At 43.8% G+C, this 25,551-nt stretch overlaps 1 protein-coding gene across 2 annotated transcripts in view; it reads right to left on the reverse strand.

Moving 5' to 3' along the window:
- LOC137521184 (coagulation factor XIII B chain-like) overlaps positions 1 to 25,551 on the reverse strand; it is a 701,298-nt gene that overhangs the window by 132,871 nt on the left and 542,876 nt on the right. For both annotated transcript variants that reach the window (XM_068240112.1, XM_068240111.1), the window contains 2 exons: positions 19,588 to 19,767; positions 14,384 to 14,572 (listed from right to left, as the gene is read on the reverse strand). In XM_068240112.1, the coding sequence (XP_068096213.1) occupies positions 14,384 to 14,572; positions 19,588 to 19,767 (369 nt within the window). The remainder of the gene's footprint in view (positions 1 to 14,383; positions 14,573 to 19,587; positions 19,768 to 25,551) is intronic.

The raw sequence follows: 25,551 nt of genomic DNA on the forward strand, positions 1-25,551 counted from the left end.
CTGCACTGCGGGGTAGCCACCAGCCCATTTGCACTGCAGGTAAGATCACTGTGGTCACACATAATGTTTACAATCAACACACTGTTGATAGTGTGATGATCCGCTCAGCTGGCTGCAGAGGCAGACAGCTGTTTGTCCATTCCTCTAGTCTGTGGGCTGCAGGTCTCTGGAACAGAGACCTGTCTTTCCATTGCAAGTTTCTGGTCTGTTCTCTTGCTGGGGAATTTGCATACATTCGTTATGCAAATCCGCTACCTGCCTTCTTTGATGACTGGCACTATAAGAGCTTTATGGTTCCCAGAATGCTTTGCTGGACATTTCCCTTCCATGGTCTGTTCCTGATGGACACTGCTGGAGTGTCAGCCATTGCTATCTAGAAATAAGGCAGAGCGGCAATGCACATCCCATACAAAACTTTGCTTTATTCAAAAAATTGTTAAAAAGGCATACATTACATCACATGGGACAAATGGAGAGAGGTGTACAGGCAGTACAGGGAGGTCTACAGCCGTTTCGCGCCGTCTGTGTTGTGGCGCATCATCAGGACAACCCACCCCCTCAAAAGTTACCCCTTAAATAGGTTCTTACCATATACAGACTCGTGTAGCCAGTTTCCTCCTCCAGTAATGGCCGCATCGCCGGGCAAGTGCATGGAACGCACGCCAACAGTGGTGTGAGGATTACTTCCTCTATGTGAGACGCATGTCCGGGAATATTGCTTACATCACATCCGGTCGGCGCTACGTAGAAACCAAAAGTGACACGCTGCGCTCCACTTCAAAAACATAAGACGTAATCCCTCTGGTAGTGGATCAGGAATGGGATCCCCCTCAAACTCCCTTAATGAGTCGCAGGGCTCAATCAGAGGCACTGGATCATCATCTGAGGAAGAGCTCCCTTTAGAAAGAAGAAGGTCAGGAGAGGCAAATGGAAACCAAAGAGGCATCTTGAAACAAGTTTCCTGGACCAAAGCACACCCGAGACGATCCGAGAGAAACAAGAGGAATTAAAAGTCTATAATTTATCAGGGGATGATTTGCCGGAGGCAGTCTTTTCCCTATTAAGAAAGGGTTTGAATTTTTGTCCATCTGTCCCTTTTGATTTTGTTAAATTTGAACAAGAACTTTTTTTGAACATGAGAAAACTCTCACTACATAGATTCTTTGCCAATAGGGAGAAAAGTTCTGATTGCCCGGTGGAGGTGGAAAAAAGGCCTATCCCACTTCTAGTGGGGCCCCCTGACGACTATTGGGATAGAGAAACCCTGAGAACACTTTGTGAGCTTTCTGAAGCATATACTCCAAATATGGTGGATACTCAACGCAAATTGCCCTACAATATAGGTAATAAATCAACCTTTAACCCCCCAGCAATACCAGGTGGATCTGTTGAATTGTTCCAACTTAGGGTCTTAGAGGACTGTAGATCACTTATTTATCCTAAAGCTCCTCCCAATCTGACGGACACAGAGAAAGAAGCTTTGAGATGGCTTCAGTGTCGGCCTGAGATAACGATAAAGGAAGCAGATAAGGGGGGAGGGGTGGTGGTCCTCTTGACGGCTGACTATCAACGAGAATGTCTTAGACAATTGGAGGACAGATCCACCTATTCGCAATTATCATCAGATCCCACTATGGGTTACATAGGGGAGTTGAAAAGATTACTCTCAAGGGGTATAGCAGATGGGGCCATAGACAGATCTGAAGCGAACAAATTGTTACCACAACATCCACGTAGCCCGGTGTGGTATTGTATCCCAAAGATACACAAATCTTTGGTAGACCCGCCGGGCCGGCCCATCGTTTCAGCTATTGGATCCCTGACTGAACCCCTGTCCCAATTCCTGGACTTCCATTTGAGACCACTTTTAAGATCTTTACCCTCATATGTAGGTGATACCACTGAAGTCCTTAACATCCTTGGAAATTTTGAGTGGCAGCCCAACTACCACCTAGCATCAATTGATGTGGTCTCGCTATACAGCAGGATTTGTCATCCAGATGGTTTGGAGGCTATTAAAACCTTCCTACCTGAGGCAATACAGGATGATGCATTACAATGGTTTGTCCAGGCGGGTCTGGAGTTTGTCCTCACCAGGAACTCATTCCTCTTTGACCGCCGGTGGTACCATCAGGAGGTCGGCACTGCAATGGGGAGCCCGGTGGCCCCCACGTATGCCGGCCTCTTTATGGGCCACTGGGAGGCCAATCACATTTACACCACGAGGAATGGGTTCCTGGAGCGGATTAAACTCTGGATCCGCTATATTGATGATATTCTAATTGTCTGGGAGGGGCAAGAAAATGACTTTGTTGAATTCATGAATTATGTCAACTCTAATGATGTAAATATGACCTTTACCTATGATTGGGGGGATCAACAATTACACTTCTTAGATTTGGATATTGAGATTAGAGAAGGGGTTATTTTAACCAAAACCTTCAGGAAAAAGACAGCAGTCAACTCTTTGTTGAGTGCATCTAGTTACCATCCCCCCTCTACCATCAAGGGAGTCCCCTATGGGCAATTCCTCCGTTTACGGAGGAATGCTAGCTCATGGGAGGACTTTATTATGCAGTCAGAAGATTTAAAATCCAGACTGGCTAGTAGAGGTTATCAATCACAATTAATAGATCAGGCCTTCTCCAAAGCAGCAGGGAGAGAGAGAGCTTCTTTGTTGAAACCAAAGGGGTATCAGAAAACAACAGAGAGGTTTTATATGCATTTCTCTTTCTCACCAATGTATGAAACCATCAAGCAGTCCATTAATAAAAACTGGTGGATTATACAACAGGATAGATTGTTAAAAGATAAGAGCACTTTTCCTCCTTGTGTTTCATATAAACGTGTCCCGAATTTGAAAGACAAATTATCCCATAGTGAATTTGTTAGTCCTCTAACAGAGACTTGGTTAGGGTCAAATCGCCCAATGGGTAATTTTAGGTGCCAACGGTGCTCGTGTTGCAACTTTTTAGTGCAAGGAGATACCTTCTACCGCTTTGGACAGAGGTGCAGGATTAGACAATTCATCAATTGCAGAACCAAAGGTTTGGTATATGCTCTGGTTTGTCCTTGCCAAAGGATATATGTTGGTGAGACTACCAACATGCTTAAGGACCGTTACCAGGCACACTGCAGATCTGTTCACAGCGGTGAGGGTTGCCCAAGGGTAATCGAGCATCTTCGTCAAGCACATAACAGTGATGTAACTAAATTAAGATTTTTAGGCCTTGAACAAGTTAGACGGGACAGAAGGGGTGGAGATTGGCACCGCAAACTGCTGCAGAGGGAAAGTTTCTGGATTTCCTTTTTTGATGCAGTAGGACCTTTGGGCTTAAATGAGAAGAACAATCTTTCAGTATTCATTTAAAGTGATTCGATGCTTGTTTATAGTAAGATCTGTCATTCAGATAGAAGTTTTTAAATATGTAACTAAGCTGTACCCTCTTTTAATCATTTGTTTTCTCCTTGTTTTTTCCTACAGATTCTTTTTTGGCCTCTGCTTTGCTGGCCCTCTCCTCTTGGGGGTGGTGAGTAATAATATACATATATAAAAAAAACACTAATTAGAAACTAGATATTAATGTAATAATATTTGAGAGAATTTATCTCCACTTTTCATCCCCCCAATTGAGGCTTGGGCCATTCGAAGTAAGTTTAAAGTTTGTTTCTCAGTTTATTTTAATAAGGAATATATGTTTAATTGTGTAGCACCTTCCTCCAGCTGGCTACATTGCTGAAGTGAATTTATGAATTGCTATACTCTTTTTTGGCCACAAGATGGCATCATAGAGTATACGGCTCGAGATGCGACGTAGCTAGGAAATGTTTTTGAAGTGGAGCGCAGCGTGTCACTTTTGGTTTCTACGTAGCGCCGACCGGATGTGATGTAAGCAATATTCCCGGACATGCGTCTCACATAGAGGAAGTAATCCTCACACCACTGTTGGCGTGCGTTCCATGCACTTGCCCGGCGATGCGGCCATTACTGGAGGAGGAAACTGGCTACACGAGTCTGTATATGGTAAGAACCTATTTAAGGGGTAACTTTTGAGGGGGTGGGTTGTCCTGATGATGCGCCACAACACAGATGGCGCGAAACGGCTGTAGACCTCCCTGTACTGCCTGTACACCTCTCTCCATTTGTCCCATGTGATGTAATGTATGCCTTTTTAACAATTTTTTGAATAAAGCAAAGTTTTGTATGGGATGTGCATTGCCGCTCTGCCTTATTTTTGGAATTATCTTCTTACTGGCATGATTGCACTCCCAGCACTGAATAGCCTTACCTGTGCACAGTATATATTTCTCCTTTTTTGAGCCATTGCTATCTAGTATAGTTAATTCCTGGGGGTTGCTTTAGGCTCCCCTTCTAGCCCAGTCAGGTTGTATTATCCGTATTGCCTGTTCTGTCTTGTCTTGCCTGTTGCCATTGTACTGTCCCTATGGTGGTCGACAGGAAATGGTTCTGATCTCTGTTCTTGGAGTATAGCTGGTGCAGCGGTTGCTACCAGCTATCTCTTCTGTTCTGTTTCCTGGAATCGCGCTAGCTACTTTTCGCTAGCGCTGGGGATCCTTCTGTTCTGTCTCCTGGGATCACGCTAGCTACTTTTCGCTAGCGCTGGGGATCCTTCTGTTCTGTCTTCTGGGATCGCGCTAGCTACTTTTCGCTAGCACTGGGGATCCTTCTGTTCTGCTACTCTGTACCTGGATCGCGCTAGCCACTTTTCGCTAGTGCTGTGGATCCTATCTCTCGCTTGTCCCTGTTTTCGTGTGTCTGTCTTGTCTGCTACGCTTGCTGGAGGCTCGGTGAGGTAACCGTACACCGCAGCATCATCCACACACGTGAGGCACGGAACTCCGGGCTGGCGTCTTCCGTAGAGGAGAGTTGCGGCATGGTGGAGCCAGCGGTATGACGCTCCCAGGCCATTTGATAGGACTCTGCCTGACGAACCAACGGAAGCTTCCAGGATGCGACACCTACATCTGACATGGGTGAGATCTACCCCTTCTTGCTTTGACCAAGTGGTGAATATTCAAGTTCTGATGGAACTTTGGTGAACTGAACCATTTTGCTGGGATCCAAGTCAATCCTAAGGGGGCCCCCCATATCAAATATTAAGGCACATGTATGTGTGGTGAGTGAGTGCGCGGACGTGTTTAAGTGCAGCAGGTTTGTTGTCTTTGGCCAGACACAGCTTTGCCTTTATACTTAAAATACTTGATAAATCATTAATACGCAGTCAGCGTTGCATATGTCATCCGCAACAAATGTTTTTATGGGGATTATCTGGGGGATATACTGACCTATGGCTAACATGTCTGAGGATTGGTGTCTTTTAATGATTTTGATATAATAAACGTACTTGGTATACTTTATGAGGCTGTGTGACCAATTCAATTGTTTAGTATATGAGGTAACCGTTAAGCAAGCGCTCGCGTCCTCTGTTTCATGTTTGTCTGTTAATGGTTAGTTAGGCGTGCTTGTCTCTATTGTGCTTATCACGTGGAGATCGCGCATAACCGCGTGCACTGTTGCGAATGAGTGCGGTGTTCGCGGTTAGCTAGCGTTTGTTATTTTCCATATCTCCTTATTGTATTATTTGCTGTGCCTTTGCTACCCTCGTATTCTATTCTGATCTGCCTTGTGTCACGTCTGGCGATCACACCTCTCGCGATCGCATTCCTATTTCATATCTGCTGTTGTGTGTGCGCGGTCGCGGGGTGGTGACTGGATTGGCGCACACACATACAACCTGTCCCTTTGCTCAATCTCATTCGCAATCGCCTCTCTTGCGATTGCGTTCTGCGCTTCGTACAATTCCTGTCTGGCATTTGTGGAGGTGCAGAGGATTGGTTCCTCTGCACTCCTCAGCGCCATCTGCCGACAGGAATTTCCCTCTACAGGTGCGTAGCACCTTTTGCTGGGTGCCTGCAAATATACGCTTGTGGAGGATTTCCGCTGTGTCAGCGCACGCGTTGTGCGCTGATCACGGAGAAAGTTCCACAACCGTTACAGATAGACAGGGTTTCATCCAATCCCTTTCCTCCCAATTAAAACGCCCATGTTAGGGCTGTTACATATAAATGAATGACAGGTTTGTTCACCTATTGACAGGTTTATTTAAATACCACCCCCAAAAAAGGGAGGGACAAGTTAATCAGTTCCCACCCCTCATTACACATTTCCTTCCGAATGGAGAGTATATAAGTCTCTAGTGTGCAAGCTGGCAGCGTTATCTGACGAAGGCGTGGAACGCCGAAACGCGTAATAACGCAGCCAGCACACGTTTTCCCTTGGGGGAGCATTCAGGGTCACTTTCCACCAGACCCTCTCGACTCCGATGGCCACGGCAGTTTGAGGTGCAACCGCCAAGGAAGGATTTTAAGGATTTTACATGCTTGTATTCATCTTACATCTAGTAAGTGAATTTTTATATTGCGCAATTGTTTTAATAAAGCGATGTTACACTAGGAGCGCTCCTCCTTCTCTATTTTTTTGTTTCTTTGATCAAGCCTCTGACAGCCGGGCTCTAAGAGGAACAGCTAAAGTGTGACTCTACTCGACCACCCTTGACTACGGCCCTAGCAGCGCAAGATTGCACACCTTTTTCGTTTCCTCCTGAAGTTTAGGGACTGTCAAAACCTTTTAAACCTGTGAAATGCCTTATGTAGCTGTCCACATGCAATCTTTACAATGGTGCAAGAGCTGAGTTTTTCCCACAGACCCTGCAGGAGACAAGCCTCTGTATATTTACCAGCTTGCCCACTTCAGTGATTTCAGGGAATTTTTTTTTAAAGTGCAGGAGTCTCAAGGGGGTATACCAGACATCAGTAACCCCCGGCTGAATGCGCCAGTGTGTTAATGTCTTCAACGTTTTCATAAATTTGTATTTTTTCTTGATTGATAATTTTCGAAGTAACCCTTAAAGAGAATCTGTACTCTAATATTCTTACAATAAAAAGCATACCATTCTATTCATTATTTTCTCCTGTGCCCCTCTGTGCTGTTTCTGCCACTCTCTGCTGCAATCCTGGCTTGTAATTAACAGTTTTAGGCAGTGTTTACAAACAAACTAACCAGCTTCTAATAGGCTCAGCTAAGCATAGTGTGTGAGTCATTCAGAGTGTGCAGGGGGCCTGCAGAGGGTGTGTATCACTTCTACCAATCACAAGCAGCCCTGCACATTCCACACAATCAAGCCTTAGCCCGACAAACAGGACAGAGGAAAGATACATTGATTTATTACAGAGACAGTGCAGTTAGGAAAGACTGCAGTAAGCCAGAGCAGATTAGAACAGGCATAGGAACTTATAGGATAGAAGAACTAAGGCTGAAAAATTTGTTACAGGGTCTCTTTAAGCATAAGTACTTTTAGATCTTACATGCCAAGTTTTAGTCCACTGGTGTGTCCCTTTTACCTTCATCGAATTTAAAGTGGTGATGGTTCATTCACAGTTTATTGTCCTGTTTCTTCTATATAGATTTCTCTTAAGATGCATTAATTTGATGGGACAGGAAAATTGGTTTGATATTTGATGATATTTCTGTTATTTTAGTTTTTTTTTTATTCTTCTTTGTTAGATTTCCTAGCTTCTTTTTTTCTGAATGTAGTAATTACATTTGTATGAGAAACTGTGAATGATTGATCATTCCTTGACAACTTTCTTCGCTACAAAATTTTCCAAAAATGATCAGCAATTCATGTTGTATTATGATAATTTTTGGAATGAGGATTGTTCTGTGAATAAGCATGAGGATTTTAGAGCAGACATCTGGCAAAAATTAGTCACATGTGCCCCTGCATACATGTGTACATGCATGCATGTTTATGCAAAGAACAGTTTAAAGACATTAGTTATCTACACAAATATACATTATTATTACAAAAATGTATTACAACAGGTTTATTCTAATTTTTTTTCAAAGAAAAATATTTTAAACAAGTCAAACATAATGGTTATTGCAATTTTTTTGGTAAATAAAAAATAAAAGTTAAAAACAGTTTTTCCATTTTTTAAAATGAAAATATACATAGTATCCTTTTACAATATGTGAAAAAAAAGATTAATGACATTATGTCACATTGCTCTAAAATGCTCAGAGCATTGGTATGAATTGACTGTTCATGTTTAACTACTGCAAGACCGCTCCACGCAAATGGAAGTGGCCGCGGAGGCAGCCCCAGGACCGCCTAACGCCAATTGGCATCAAGTCCTAGGGTTGTAGTTTGCAGGAGATCGCACGCAGGCTGTGCGCGCATCTCTTGCTCGGGGGCGGTGCTCTGCCCCACCTTCAGTCTCCAAGTGGCTATCATCACTCGGGAGACTGTTAGACGACGAAACCGCTGTCTTTCCACATAGTACAGCACGGCAGGCAGCAGCAGCGCTGTACTGGGGACAGCCGTGTGACACAGCTGTCCCCCTGGGACATCAGAGAGCGATTGGCTCTCATAGGCAGAAGCCTATGACAGCCGATCGCCAGGATTGGCTAGCTGGGGGGAGGGAGGGATTGTAAAAAAATAAAAAAAAACAAGAAAATCGTAAAAAATATTTTAAAAATAAGCACATAAATATTTATATACAAAAAATAAACACTGAGGGGGGCGATCAGACCCCATCAACAGAGAGCTCTGTTGGTGGGGAGAAAAGGGGGGGGGGATCACTAGTGTGCAGTGTTGTGCGGCACTACAGCTTGGCCTTAAAGCTGCAGTGGCCAATTATGAAAAAAATAGCCTGGTCTTTAGGGGGGTTTACCACTGTGGTCCTGAAGTGGTTAAACACAGTGCAACTTAAATATTTACTATTTACTCACCAGTCAGTATTCCTCCACTGTCTGTGCTGCCACATGTGTCCTGGGCCTAGATGGTTCATCAAGTCATGGGGGATTTCTTGTTCACCCTGGCAATCGCCAAGGGCAAAGAGAGAATCCAGCCATGAGAGGATAGTCCATCTGAGGACCGGTCACACAAGACAGCATGCATAATGTTCTATCCAAAGTGGTGAAGTGCTACGTGGCTCCAAATCAAGCAAGTTTCTACTTCTAATTCCTATATCAGTATGTGTCCCTCCACAGGCTGTACTGCCACATGTGACCAGCCCTCAGACAGTCCATCAACTCATGGGGGATTTTCTGTCCGCACTGGCAATGGCCAAGGACAAATGGAGAATCCAGCCATAAGAGGATTGTCCAACTGAGGACAGCCACACATGCCAGCATACAGGTTCTATCCAAAATGTATGGAAAATAATAAAATGTGGCAAAATGGACATGGGCTGTTAAATGTAATTCAGGCCAACACAAGATACCACAAAAAAGTGCAACAGAAACATATGGCAAATAGTCCAATATAAAAAATTAAGTTTAATTTAAATTGCAACTTTTAATGAACCCTTCAGCAGCCAATTTATTTAGAAGCTTGCAAGTGCTCCATGCCAATTTATTTTAGCACATTTTTTTTCTTCTTCTTTGTTAGGCCTGGTTCACAGTAGCGTTCGCTGTCCGGATTCGCCTGATCGGATCCGGACCGTATACTGTACAAACGGAACGTACGTTCCGCATAGCAATGCAAAGTCTATGCGGACGTTCACATGCGTACGTTCCGTACAGAACGGAGCCGGATCGGATCCGGACTCCGGACACTTTTCCAACATGCGCTGTTTTTCGGGTCCGGATCATCCGGCCCACGCACCCAGACCAGAGCCTGACTGCACCATCAGGATATAGAAACCAATGGGGAATGGAAAGCACAGAACACACTGGCTATCAAAACCGGACGTTCTACCCCACTTCCTATGCGTATTCTAGCGGCCATTTTGGATGGGGACACATGGGCCAAGCATTTCTGGAGTGAAGCAGCAGTGACTAACGTGCTGGAGCTATTTAGCAGTATGTCGGAGGTGGAGGTGAGGTCTAAACAGCGGAGGACCTGATTGTAAAGGTGCACCTTCTGCTGACCTCCCACCCCCCAACAATTGTTATGTTTATATCTCTATTTTTACGACACGGATCCGGATGGAAGCCGTATTCATGCCTGATGCAAACGGTCCGGATCGGATTCGGATCGGAACCGTAAGGTTCCAATCCGGATATGGTCCGGATTCAATCCGGATCCGGTCCGTTTGCATCCCAGAACGCAAGTGTGAACGGGGCCTTAGATTGCCTAGCTTCTAATTTGTATTGCTGTAATGTTTATTTATGGTGGCTTGACACTAGGGGGAACTGTGAGACAATAATAGAGGACTTCTCCTTTCAGTTTATGTCTTTAACTAGTAGACCTAAGCCAGTTTAAAAATGGGCCTCAGGTGTCTTGTGACACCGCCACATATTAGTGTGCATGCTCGTGCACATGCACCCGTGCACGCGCACATGACAGCCTGCGCACACACACCTGCCTGGTTCCCTGGCTCTGTCCTCCTGTCCGAACGGCTGTCCGTGCTGCGCACATGCGCAGTAGCAAAAAAACCACGGACGCAGGGACAGGTTAGGTTTTATTGTATAGGATGTTAGCAGGAAAGGATTAAAGCGTTCCAAACTAATTACAACACAAACGCCGTTTGATGCTAAAAGCAGTGCACTTATCTCAAACCAGATAACTCTATTAACACTGCTAATGGGTTAAAGGACACAGCATCATTTGGAGCAAAACTTTGAGAAACTTACTCTACAGATGTGCCTATGGCCTTTGCTGCACTACGGTCTCCATCTCTTCTCTCTACATTTCACTCTGTGCTGGAGGGTGGCTGTGCAGATTGAGAACCAGAGTGCCCAAATTGGTAGGTTTATAAATATTGGGATGGACATATAAGAGTACAAGAAGCTGATGAACCTGGGAACATTGTAGAATAATACTGACCTTGCCCACGATCCTGACCCTGAACAGGCCATGCAACCCTTGCTGAACCTGACTGCCACTTTCACTCTCTCTTTTTTTTTTGTATCAATCGTTTTTATTGAAAGGCTTTGCAAAGAATACAGAACAATTTTCCAACAAAATCTTATATCAACATTAGTAAACAGGAACAGTATAGTCAATTGACAATGAGCTAATCATAACTTAAGCAAGAAATATATGACGCTAGTTGTTGTATTACACATAACTGTAAGTTGAACAACGATTACAGTGCATAGTCAGACGAAGATTTCTAATCCGCTGTCGTATCGGATAGTCCATCAACCATCTTTAACCCCTAAGGGGTCGGGAGAGGACTAGCCTACAGTATCTTATCTAGTACCTGTAGCTATGAAACCTGACCTCCAGACGAAGATTTCTAATCCGCTGTCATATCAGATAGTCCATCAACCATCTTTAACCCCTAAGGGGTCGGGAGAGGACTAGCCTACAGTATCTTATCTAGTACCTGTAGCTATGAAACCTGACCTCCAGCGAGGTCAGGTTTTGCTAATTGTCTAGCATAAGCTTGGAACGACTCAGTTAGGTACTAACTGCAACAAAAGTACTGGAAAAAATTAAACGTTCAAATATAACAGTTATCATAGTATCTATATAGTGTAGAAATCTAGCGTCCTTGCATCCACAGTATTGTCATAAATGGAGATAAGTAGGAGGATGAAAAAAGCTATATAACGGGTATTAGAAAGTATAGAAAAGTAAAGTTAGAAAAGAAGAGAGAAGGGACGGTGAAAAGATTGAGGGATATTGAGGCTAGTATGCTATCGTTGCCTATGAGAAGCGACCATGACAAGATCATTGATTATGCACCATCGCTATTTGTTCAGAGGTTAATAAGTAGGTTTTTAATGGATCCCAGATTTTGTGAAATGTTTTCATATTATCGTTCCTACAGGCTCTCAATTTCTCAAAGAACAGAATATTGCCAAGCCTATTCTTGACCGTCTCAAACGAAAGAGATTGAGTATTCCAGGCTGCCGCTATTTTAATTTTGGTTACTGTGAAAATATAATTAATGAGGGCATTTTGAGCGGGAGATAGAGATGGATAAGGATAGCCTAGGAGAACATGGAGGGGATTCCATGGGACTGGGGCATTAATCAGGGATGAAGCCCAATTACAAACTCTAATCCATAATCTACGTACTTTTTTTTACAATTCCACCATATGTGAGCAAAAGAACCCATCATTTTGCACCCTCTGAAACAGTCTCCCGAGCAATTTTTATTGTATTTGGCCACCCTCTGGGGGACCAGGTACCATTTAAATAATAGCTTATAGTTTATCTCAACTAAGTCAGCATTTATGGATATTCTGGGAATATTTTCCCAAATGTCACACATATCAGTATAATCTATTTGGAGGCCCAGTTCCTTTTCCCATTTAAGTATGTAGTCCGGTTTGTTTTGAGAGTGTGTAAGAGTTAGTTCCCTATATATAGCTGAAATTACTCCCGGTGCTTGTGGGTTAGTGTCGCAGATGTGCTCGAAGAAGGTCCTGCTCATTGGGGATTCCGCATGTGCGATATGTCGTTTCACAAAATGGGTAATTTGCATATAGTGGAACTGCTCAGAGGGAGGAAAATGAAACTTTTCGCAAAGATAATCTAGGGATTTAATGCCTGTATCTGTAGTAAAATCCTGAATTTTATAACGTTTGGTTGAAACCCACCATCGGTAAGGAGCAGAAGATTTTAAGGCAGCTGGGAAAGAGGGATTGCCCAAAAAGGAAAGGAGCGGTCTTTCTCTCTCTTTTTTTAACTGCCCAAACTATTTCAACAATTCAACCTTCAGATCATCAACATTCTCTTCATCTTACATCCTTCTCTATAGAAACGAAAACAAATTTCAGAACCTCGGATTTGAATTCTGCCATGTCTTATGTCTGCCCGTTTCTTCTCTGATTGGTTGTAACAAAGTTGGGAGACTGAGGTCTGGAATCTTGACTGTGGCTAGGTTTGCCTGATCAAAATGGGGAGGACTACTCTAGTTCGCTTAAACAACTTTGCAAGTTCTGTTTAACCACTTCACCCCAAAGGCGTTTTTACCCTAACTGACAAGAGCGATATTCACCTTTCAGTGCTCATCCCTTTCATTTGCCAATAGCTTAATCACTACTAATCACAATGAAATAGCTTGTTTTTTCACCACCAATTGGGCTTTTTGGGGTTGATATTTCTTTTCAGTAATTACTTTATTTTCTGTACATTTTAAAGGGAAAAAATACACTATTTCTCCAATTTCATCCCCTATAGTTTTAGTAGAAACACTGCTGCTGTGCATAAAACCGACACATTTTATCTGCCTATTTGTTCTGGTTATCACAAGATTTTAATTATGTCCCTAGTACAAAGTACGGTGACAATATAGTAGTTGGAAATAAAGATGTATTTTTTTCCCACTATTTTCATGTGCACGGGAATGCACGTGCACACGCGGGGGCGCACACGTGCAGGCGCACAGCGGCAGCAGCACTGTCTGACTTATAAAAATGTCCTGGAGCCATTAAGAGGCTCTAGCAGGACGTTTTTATAAGTCAGCTTGTCATTAAGTGGTTAAAGAGAACCCGAGGTGTGTTTAAAGAATGTTATCTGCATACAGAGGCTGGATCTGCCTATACAGCCCAGCCTCTGTTGCTATCCCAAACCCCCCTAAGGTCCCCCTGCACTCTGCAATCCCCCATAAATCCCAGCCGTGCTGTGAGGCTGTGTTTACATCTGTAGTGTCAGTCTCGGCTGCTCCCCCGCCTCCTGCATAGCTCCGGTCCCTGCCCCATCCCTTCCCTCCAATCAGCAGGGAGAGAAGGGATGCAGGCAGGGACCGGAGTTCTGCAGGAGGCGGGGAGAGCAGCAGACTGACACTATAGAGATAAACACAGCCAGCTCTGACAAGCTGTTTGTCAGCAGCGTGGCTGTGATTTATGAGGGATTGCAGAGTGCAGGGGGACCTTAGGGGGGTTTGGGATAGCAACAGAGGCTGGGCTGTATAGGCAGATCCAGCCTCTGTATGCAGATAACATTCTTCAAACCCACCTCGGGTTCTCTTTAAGGAAAAAAAAAAAGACATTCTGTACATTGCATTTCTGGACCCAAAGAAAATACTGACCATCTTGTTATAACCTATCACCTGTAAATAAAGACATTTACATAACTACAAACAACCAATGTGTACACAAAAAAAAAAATATAATATACTGACCTTCTTTGATCTCAAAATTTTTCTTAAAAAAAAAAAGATAGTTAGCCATACAGTGAGTGAAATCATCAGTCAGAGGTGCACACACACACACGCACGCACGCACGCACGCACACACACACACACACACACACACACACACACACACACTCTGTCAAATCAAATGCCGCATTCACCGCCCATGTGAACTGGCCCTAATTCAATAATTATACTATGTTTGAACTTTCTATATAAAAGATAACAATAATAAATCTAGGATGTCCAATATAAACTTACTTGGAATTACACATTTTGGATACTTTATATTGCCATTTATGCATGTTGCCACTAGACTTTCTTCTTTTTCTTCTATCATTCCCTCAGCACATGTAAATATGATGGTTTGCCCACTTCTAATCTGTTTAGTGCTTTCATCATACTTAATATTGCTTGCGTCCATTTCGTCCTCTTGCAATACACAGGGAGCTAGAAATGAAAAACATGAATTCCATATGAGTTCATTCATATCTTCAGAGAACTGGAAAAGAGGTTGCTGTATTCTTTAGCAAATGGTTCAGTACTTTATGACTTGACAGCTGAGAAGAAGCAGGTGTTAACGGATCCAGTACACTAGTGACTAGACCTGATTTAATAAGACTTCTTAGGCGATTTTTAGAATCTCCAGTGGGTATATGATTAGTTGTATAGCAAACCTGGTCTGCTGCTTAGTGATTGGGGTGTCTAACCTTCACCTGGACCAAATCAGACTATAATCAGGGTTGCTGAGAGGCTTGTGTGACCACAGTTGCATATGCAACAGCCACCCAGTTTTCTTTTTAAAATAGATCCAGGATAGCCTGGGCTTATTTAGGAAAATAAAAATAGGCCTTACTGCAGGCACCTGCATGAGACTGCAATCACACAACTTCTAATTTACTTATGAACCCAGTGTGGGTTGGAATCTTATACCACATAGGAGGTATAGTGGAAAGACTGTCGCCTTGCAGCACTAGTCTCAGGTCCAAATCTTCACCAGGACACGATCTATTGTGTTGGTATGTCCTTCCAATCTTTCTGTTGGTTTACTCTCAACAGCACTATAATCACAATAAAAATGAGTAGTCCTGTGCCACCCCTACAGGCTACAGACCAAAATTAATCTTCAGAAAATGTGTTGTTTTTAAATAGTTTCTCTTATTTTTTTCTTCATTCACAATATCTTCAAAGTTGCGGACAAAGCGTATGGGTACAAGTTCAGAGTTCCAATTCACATAAAACTGCCTGACTCGTGTTTCACGGCCAAAAGCCGCTTCCTCAGAGGCACACTGTATCCAAACATCAACTATGGACCGAAGGCAAGTACACCCGCAATCTGTGTTCTACAGAGAAACCGTGCTCCGCAGCGATTCCGTGCTCACATGAACTGCAAGAGACCTGTAGAACACAGATTGCGGGTGTACTTGCCTTTGGTCCATAGTTGATGTTTGTATACAGTGTGCCTCTGAGGAAGCAGCTTTTGGCCATGAAACACTTGTCAGGCAGTTTTATGTAAATTGGAACTATGCACTTGTATCCATACGCTTTGTCCGCAACTTTGAAGATATTGCGAATGAAAAAAATAAATAAGAGAAAGTGTTAAAAAAAAAAAAAACATTTTCTAACGTACCACTGCTACGCCGATGACACACAGCTACACCAGTCCTTCAAACCTGGTGGAACAGACCCTACTCCAAAAATAAATTCTTGCTTAGCTGAGCTACAGGCATGGATGAATGATTACTGGTTGAAACTGAATGCTGACAAACTGAGGTCCTTTTTGTCCAAAGCTAGCTCGCCATCAAAACAGCTCTATCCTAAAGCAACGCCAATCAGGATTGGGAATTCGGACATAAATAGCTCCAACCTTGTGCGCAGCCTTGGAGTACTAATCGATGGGGAATTGAGTTTCAGAAACCAAATTTCATCTGTAGTTAAATCTTCCTACTTTCATCTGAAGAACATTGCAAAGATTAAACATCTGATTCCCCCAGAGGATCTTCCAACCCTAGTTCACGCCTTCATCACATCACGGCTGGACTACTGCAATGCCCTTAATGCTGGCCTCCCCAAAAAGGACCTGCGTCGCCTGCAATTAGTGCAGAATGCTGCTGCCAGATTGCTAACAAACCAGCCTCGCCACTGTCACATTACACCGATCCTTCGACCACTGCACTGGCTACCAGTAGAATGAAGAATACTCTTCAAGATTGGACTGCTGACATTCAAATCCCTGCACAATCTGGGCCCTGGATACATGAAGGACTTGCTGAAGCTGCACCACATCTCTCACAACCTCAGATCAGCAAGTTCTATAAACTTGGTCACTCCTAGAGTGCACCTCAAAAAATCTAGAGACAGAGCCTTCTGTCATGCTGCCCCTACTCTTTGTAACTCCCTGCCACACCCAGTAAAGTCAGCACCATCCCTGGAGCTATACAAATCCAGACTGAAAAGCCACCTGTTTAGCCTGGCATTTCTGGACTTATAAAATTCTTCCTCTGTACCACAATGGTCTGAGCCATGCTTATGCGCTTTGAGTCCTACGGTAGAAAAGCGCTTTACAAATGTTATTTGTTGTTGTTTTTACTCTCAACAGGCTTGATCCAATTCATTTTTTTCTCCAAGTTTACTCCTAGGTGATATTTTTATATCTTATCAATAAAAGCCCTTTAACCCTCTGGGCGATAATCCCAAGCTGAGTTTGGGGTAAACTGCCGCAGTGGATTTCTCAGCATTTATATACCGAATGCCGCCGCTCCGCGCTGATTCACCGCTACCCGCCGTGCTACGCCGCCCCCCCACAGACCCCGTGCGCAGCCTGGCCAATCAGTGCCAGGCAGCGCTGAGGGGTGGATCGGGACTCCCTCTGACGTCACAACGTCGTTGACGTCATCCCGATCTTCGCCATGGCGACGGGGGAAGCCAAACAGGAAATCCCGTTCTGAATGGGATTTCCTGTTTTCTCTGATCGCCGGAGGCGATCGGAGGGGGTGGGGGGATGCCGCTGCACAGCGGCTATCATGTAGCTAGCGCTAAGCTAGCTACATAATTAAAAAAATTAAACAAAAAAAAGTGCTGCGCCGCCCCCTGGCGATATTATTGTATCGCCCAGGAGGTTAAGCCAACCGCAAGCAAGACAATTCTAAGAATAATTTTGACAGTACTTTTTCACTTACTTTTTGGTACTTTTGTAATTGCAAAGTGCTGAAAAACTATTTAAACAAATGAAGAAAAAAAATCTCCTATGAGAAAACTTATAAGAAAAAGTGAATTGGGTCGGACTCAATATGCAAAATCATAAATAAATACTCATAACTTAATTGGATACTGCCAAAATAAGGCCTTGGACTGTTAGGTTCTCTGAGGGACGGTTCGTGACATGGCTGTATACTCTATAAAACATTGTGGCAGAAGTCAGCACTGTATAATTATAATAATGTGTGGAAAGGAGAAAATGATCCAGCACTGCTGCGGCTTATTATGCAAACACCTTGTTTACCAGTGCAACATGTGGGAATGCACAGTGCAACATGTGGGTGGAGGGGCACTGTATGCCTGACAGCGGTTCAGGACATTAGGGCTTCTTCTGAGGCAAATGATCCATGCCATGCTGCGAGAAAAGGCCTCATAAATCCCCACAGCACCAAAATAAGGCACGCCAACATTGCGACCACAAGATTCCCCTCCATCCAACTAAACATCTCAAATCCTTGAACAGCTCTTTGGTTTTGGCCATGGTGGCTAGTATGGAATTTAACTGATTAATTGCTTTTGTGGACAGTTGTCTTTAAGGGCTCTTTTCCACCTGCAGTCGCTAGCGTTCACGCTGAACGCTAGCGATTGCTGAATCGCAAAACCGGCGATTCCCCGACGTTCGCGGACGCGATTTTGCTACGGGGGACAGCCGTGTCACACGGCTATCCCCAGTACAGCACTGCTGCAGATCGCAGTGCTGTACCCAGTAAATTGACGCCGGTTTCGCCGTCTAACGGTCTCCCGAGCGGCGATCGCCGATCAGAGACTGAAGGCGGGGCCGAGCTCTGCCTCCCAAGCAGGAGATGCGCGCACAGCCTGCATGCGATCTCCTGCAGTAGCCAGCTCCAGGACTTGACGCCAATTGGCATTAAGCGGCCCTGGGGCTGCCGCCGCGGTCACGCCCATTGGCGTGATGCAGTCTTGAGGTAGTTAAAGAGGAACTTTAAGGTCCTTAACTGCTCACCACCAGTGTATAGAGATCATCCACTTTGTAGGCAAAAACCCTGGCTTTTATTACCATTTGAATCCAAATAATTTTGTTTCCCCCCCTTAAAGGCTGAAACCACGCCCACCAGGAGTCTACATCCATGGCTGTATATTAATTAGCTCCTAGCAGGACTTCATGTCATCAATAAGAGACACTTCTGGCTGCAGAGAGAAGAATGAGTCATGCCAGTGTCAGCTTTCACACAGCACCAGCAGCCTCAGCTGATGCTGCTGGTGCTGTGTGAAAGCTGATGCTGGCATCACTCATTCTTCTCTCTGCAGCCAGAAGGTGTATCTTATTGATGATGATGAAGTCCTGCTGGGAGCTAATTAATATACAGCCATGAGTGTAGACTCCAGGTGGGCGTGGCTTCAGCCTTTAAGGGGGGGGGGCATTTTTTTGGATTCAAATGGAAATAAAAGGCAGTTTTTTTCCCTACAAAGTGGATGTTCTCTATACACTGGTGGTGAGAAGTTAAGGACCTTATAATTCCTCTTTAAGGTGCGTACACACCTTTGACTGCTGTCACCCATCAGGGATCATGACTCTATCTCCTTGGGCAACATCACTGGGCTGGCCTGTGCAGACGCAGAATCAGCTGTGTAGCTGACAATGTGTTCTGTTGCTATATGGGGAGCAGTGCTTATGTAATGTCACAAGGAAAGCGAGGGAGCAGCATGCACAAAGAAGTTGGCCTTCCGTCAGCTAAGTTGATCTGCTGGGTGGATCACTTGCAGTGCAGCAGTCGGGGGCCTCTGTACACATGCTTGACTATCAGCTGAGACAGTAGTTATCGGCTGCCTGAGCTTACTTTAGTCATGCATGTGTATGAGGGTTTACAGAGGGTACTACAATGAACACTCCTGGGAGCCTGAAATCTTGATCTTTTGATAGGGGATAAAATACTAATATCACTCATTTACAATGTGCATAAAGCTTTGATTTTGGGGCACTACATTTTGAGGGTTCTTTGTTGTTATTCTGTCTCTTACAGCTACAATAAACCTACCATTACAATTATAGACTTGTTATTTCTTGGTCAGAGGGCAAATGGACAAATCAGCAGGGGATCAAATGCTTCTCTCTTTCACTGTATTTAACAAGGGGTTTCTGAGATGATATTAATCACAATAAGTTCATGGCTGTAATATTGTTGAGAAGCACTGATTTCATGCAAAATACTGCATAATAATAGTAGAGAGTATGAACATAAACTTACGTGCATAGACACAATTTGGATAATTTATATTGCCGTTATCGCACTTCGCCTCCAGTTTTCCTTCCGCTAAAGTTCCTTCAGTACATTCAAACTCAATTGTTTCTCCATTTCCTATCTCATGACTATGACTATACAAGATGTTACGTTGCATCATCTCTAAATCTTGTAATACACAGGAACCTAGAAGAAAAAGCCATGAGGTTTATGTAAGTTTGTCCATATTGTTGGAGAGGTAAGAAATTGTGTATTTGTTTATGTAATTCAATGAATCATTTGGCATTTTGTGGTTTGATGATTGAAAAGGTATAGGTAAAAATAATAATACTATGAATAAAGTCGAGTTTTATATACATAAAAACATAATTACATTTGTCTTTAGCTTCTATTAACTTTAGAATGATTGACTAAAAATTGCCTCTGACTGCATGCAGAAAGCGGGCACACAAGCCTACTGCTAATTGACTTGACTGACATGTCTCCTTACCTAATATGCAATGAAGGGTGGCTGCAGAGGAATTGTCAATCTGTTTCACAGATCATTAGGGTGAATAAACAGCGTACGTACAAAAAGGGCGCCCGGACAAAAAGGGTGCGGGGTGTAAACTCTAAATAATAATTAATCATTAATAGGGTTTATAAAAATAGTGTGCTATATTTCGTTTACAAATAATGTTTAACAAAATTATAAATCATTAAATAATGTTTATGAAATCGGAAATTGTGAAAACGTTAATCTTCCCTGTTTCTAAAGTTAAACTTATAATTACGTTTATTAAAAAAACAATAATATATGTTTAATTGTTATAATTCTATATTATTGTGAATAACCTTCATTTACGGTTTGTTCTTATAATAAAATCTGAAAATATTCTTTATAACGATGATATAAATATAACTACGTTCGTAATAAGTGTTGTAAAACATTAGTAATTATTACTAAAATTTTACTAAAACTATACCTAAGCCTACTCTTACACAGAACCCTACCTGTACCTATCCCTAACCCCTAGACTCCCCTGTTGGTGCCTAAACCTAAGACCCCCCTATTGGTGCCTAAACCTAAGACCCCCCTATTGGTGCCTAAACCTAAGACCCCCCTGTTGGTGCCTAAACCTAAGACCCCCCTGTTGGTGCCTAAACCTAAGACCCCCCTGTTGGTGCCTAAGTAACCCTCCCTGTACCTACCCCTAACACCTAGACCCCCCTGTTGGTGCCTAAACCTAAGACCCCCCTGTTGGTGCCTAAACCTAAGACCCCCCTGTTGGTGCCTAAACCTAAGACCCCCCTGTTGGTGCCTAAACCTAAGACCCCCCTGTTGGTGCCTAAACCTAAGACCCCCCTGGTGGTGCCTAAACCTAAGACCCCCCTGTTGGTGCCTAAACCTAAGACCCCCCTGGTGGTGCCTAAACCTAAGACGCCCCTGTCGGTGCCTAAACCTAAGACCCCCCTGTTGGTGCCTAAACCTAAGACCCCCCTGTTGGTGCCTAAACCTAAGACCCCCTGGTGGTGCCTAAACCTAAGACCCCCCTGGTGGTGCCTAAACCTAAGACCCCCCTGATGGTGCCTAAACCTAAGACCCCCCTGTTGGTGCCTAAACCTAAGACCCCCCTGTTGGTGCCTAAACCTAAGACCCCCCTGGTGGTGCCTAAACCTAAGACCCCCCCTTTATTATGTGGATAATAATGTTTTACTAATTGTGGATGCAAAAAATATTTTGCAATTTACGTTACGTACTGATCGCTTTATTTTGTGAATAATAATGTTTTACAAATAGTAAGGGATAAAACTTTAAATAATGTTTTAATTAGTTAAATAAGATAAATATGTTTAGTATTTTTATAAACGTTATTCGGCACGGGTGCATTTTATAAGCGTAAATTACCACAAGCACACTTATAAATCATTAAAAATCTCCTGGCACCGTTTGTAAACGTTATTTATGTCCTGCGCCCTTTTTCCTGCTCGGCGCCCATTAAACGTTATTTATTATGAGAGTGAATGGCGGCGCCCTTTTTGTCCACTAGCGGCCTGCGCCCTTTTTTCCTGCTTCCGAATATACATGTGTCATTGCTATGTGGGATTTGGAAATTTAACTTTTAGTGTCCTAAAAATGCTCATGTAACTTAGGTCAAAGAATAGTTTATCTATATTCATGTGGAACAGTGTGTAGTTATCAGAGCAGAGATGGTCAATTAGAGGCAAATCATTTTGGTTTGCATGCAAATTTATAACAAACCTGAACTGAACATAAACTTTGAAATAACTAATTGCATGTGTGGTACTAATGGCAAATTGAACATTAGTAATGTCTGATATTTTTATTTTCAGTGAAGATCTGAATTGTTTTAAGACTAAATTCTAAAGGTGCTACAAGGTATGACCAGATACAGCACCACACTTATATTATGTTCAAAAAATATAACAAAGTTTATTCATCTTCACAAAGCACCATAATACAGTTTAAAAAACATCTAAAAACCATGTGAACACTTCCTATCATTGGTAATGGATATCACATAAGTTTGAATGAATAAAGACCAAAATATGGTAATATTAATGAAATCACCTGGGTAGCTCAGATAAGAGCTGCCACAGGGATTGAACCCGGGTTCAGCAAGCCTGCCACAACAAAGTGCATAAGTGAAAAAATAAATATATACACACACATATATTGAACAAGTAGACAATCACCTATGTAAAAAGAATATGTGCACAAAAATTAAATAGCAGTGCAATAAATATAATGATCAGCCTATGGATGCTGAATATAAAGTGCATTGATGCTGGGACCGCCGCAGCAGCGCAGGGTGAACGGAGGAGAGAGAGAGGCTTACATGACCCAGTGGTAATACAGAACCAGCGAGGTGTCCAGGACAGTGGAGAAGCCCCCGGCAGACTACTCTACCAGTATCACGGCTGTCACGCCGCTTTCTCAAGAGTAGGGGGTCCCGTGTCATTCCGGCCTCAATGCCGGATAAATATAGTGCTAGTCGGGTGGTCACGTGGGCGCCGCACGCGCACCACATGATCCATCCAATAGACACCGTCCAATGCGGAGAAAATAGGATGCGAGCAGGAAGTAGACCACGCTGGAACGCAGGAAGCATAAGTCTATGGAGCGCGCAGAGGGACAAAAAGAGCAGCGTGAAAACAATAAATAAAGGGAGAATAGAGCGCACATAATATTCAAGCATCCATGGCTCTGCAAAATCAATTCTCAACCTTTTAATGAAGAAAAAAATGAGTATCATCCTAACTATATACCTCCACAATTATGCAATATATATATAACAATCCATTATAGTCATATCATTACATACATATGATTCACAACAAATATAGTCCATTATATACTAGGACAGTCCATAAATCCGTAACAGAGCAATAGAGCAATTTCTCAATACAATTCCTCTAGAGCAGTGTTTCTCAAACCTGTCCTCGTGACTCCCCCAACGGTGCATATTTTGCAGGCAACCTCACCTATGCTCAGGTGGGGTAATTAGGGTCGCAGCTACAGGGTAGAAACACACTAGGCAGAATTGCATGAGTTTTCCCCATAGCACATAGTGGAAAATGCATGTGCAATTCTGCGTAATGTGTTCCTACCCACATGGAATCCACCTTGCTCAGACACTTATTACCCCACCTGTCCATAGGTGATGTTGCCTGAAAAACATGCACCGTTGGGGAGTCACAAGGACAGGTTTGAGAAACACTGCTCTAGAACTAGGGATGGGATGAGATGCAAATCATTTTGAGTTGATGTGGGATACAGCAAATGTTTCATGCAAATTTATGCAGCTTGAAAATGGACCAAATTTTACCTCAGCAGGATTTGATTGGTTCATATTCAAGCTGCATACATTTGCATCCAAAATTGCAAACCCTGTCTAGAGCAACAGAACTTCTAAAGCATCTCTGCCAACATTAGGGCCTGTTTCCACTACACCCGGTGGGATGCGGCTATATAGCCGAATCACACCGTGGCCGAACTGAAAACAGTGCACGGCAATAAAACAGTTTCCATTGCATGCTGGTTATGTGGAGCAGTGTAGAGTGATCTGAGAATCTGGAGCATGCTGCAAATTCTCGCATGGCCACATCCGTATCCCATTTACTCCTAGGGGCGCCCACAGCTCCCGACGCAGAAGTGACGCGAATTGGTTTGGAAGTGAAGCTGCATCGCATCCCTTCGGATCTCATTCACTATTGGAAATGGGCCCTTAGGTTCTCTGTAGGAACATTTAAAGAATGTATAAACTTGACACGGATTGAAAGAAATCCAAAATGAATACTTTACACTTTAGTCGGGTGGTATGCTCGGTGACAGGAAATTTGGGTGCATGAGGCAAGTGGACAAAAAGGGTGCCACCATTCACTACCATAAATATCGTTTGATGGGTGCCGAACAGGAAAAAAGGGCACCCGGAGATTATTAACGTTTTAAAACGGCGCCCGGAGATTAGTGATGTAACGAGCCTCCGTTTTTTGGTTCGCGAACCTTCCCGGAAGGTTTGGTTCGCGTAAAAGTTTGCGAACCGCAATAGACTTCAATGGAGAGGCAAACTTTGAAAAATAGAAAAAATTATGCTGGCCACAAAAGTGATGGAAAACATGTTTCAAGGGGTCTAACACCTGGAGGGGGGCATGGCGGAGTGGGATACATGCCCAAAGTCCCGGGGAAAAATCTGGATTTCACGCAAAGCAGCGTTTTAAGGGCAGAAATCACATTGAATGCTAAATTGCAGGCCTAAGGTGCTTTAAAACATCTTGCATGTGTATACATCAATCAGGGAGTGTAATCAGAGTTCTGCTTCACACTGACACACCAAACTCACTGTGTAACGCACCGCAAACAACTGTTAGCGTAGTGATGGCCGTGCTGGACTGGTGCGCACCGTGGCGAGAGTGTAGGCCGTGGTGGTTTTCAAGCCCATATGGTCGCCGGGCTGTAGTAGCTCAATGATTGAACAACAGTGACTGTCCAGCTGATCAAATTTGGTCTGACCACAATCAAGCAACGACCTTATTATCTTTTGTGTGCCACCCCCACCCGAGACACTCAAATAGCCGGCATTCATTGCTTCATTGTGATACGCAAGCCCCTTCACCGCGGCAAGGTAATGATCACGAAGGGGGATGGGCACATGTACATGCCTTTTGTTTTTTTGTTGCAGCCGCCCGCAGTGCAGCCAGAAAAATTAGGCAGGCATGTACACACACCAGAAAAATCAGTGTAGCGGCCGCTGCTAGCAGCGGCCTTAAAAATTCACGAATCCGCCTAGAGTCCTGGACCCTGTTGGTGGTGGCGGAGAAGGCAAGTGGCCTGCAGGCAGAGATGCTGTGTGTGGGGACTGACTTAGTCTTCGGTCGTGCAGTAGCCCTCCGTGATCCATGCCTCATTCATGTTGATAAAGGTCAGGTACTGAACACTGTCGTGACTTAGGCGACTTCTCTTCTCAGTGACAATGCCTCCAGCTGCACTGAAGGTCCTTTCTGACAGGACGCTTGCGGCAGGGCAAGAGAGAAATTGTATGGCAAATTGGGACAGCTCTGGCCACAGGTCAAGCCTGCTCAACCAGTAGTCCAAGGGTTCATTGTCGCTGCTCGCAGTGTCTACATCCACACTCAAGGCCAGGTAGTCGGCCACCTGCCGGTCCAGGCGTTGGTGGAGGGTGGATCCGGAAGGACTATGGCGAGGAGTTGGACTAAAGAATGTCCGCATGTCCGACATCACCCTGAGATCGCTGGAGCGTCCTGTCCTTGCCTACGTGGACTTGGGAGGAGGAGGATTACTGCCAGTGGTACCTTGAGTGCGTTGTGCTGCCACATCAACCTTAAACACATTATAAAGCATCATTGACAGCTTGTTCTGCAAGTGCTGCATCCTTTCCACCTTGTGTTGAGTTGGTAACAGGTCCGCTACTTTGTGCCTGTACCGAGGGTCTAGTAGCGTGGCCACCC

This window comes from Hyperolius riggenbachi, chromosome 6 (genome assembly GCF_040937935.1).
Source record: "Hyperolius riggenbachi isolate aHypRig1 chromosome 6, aHypRig1.pri, whole genome shotgun sequence".
Classification (NCBI taxonomy): Eukaryota; Metazoa; Chordata; class Amphibia; order Anura; family Hyperoliidae; genus Hyperolius; species Hyperolius riggenbachi.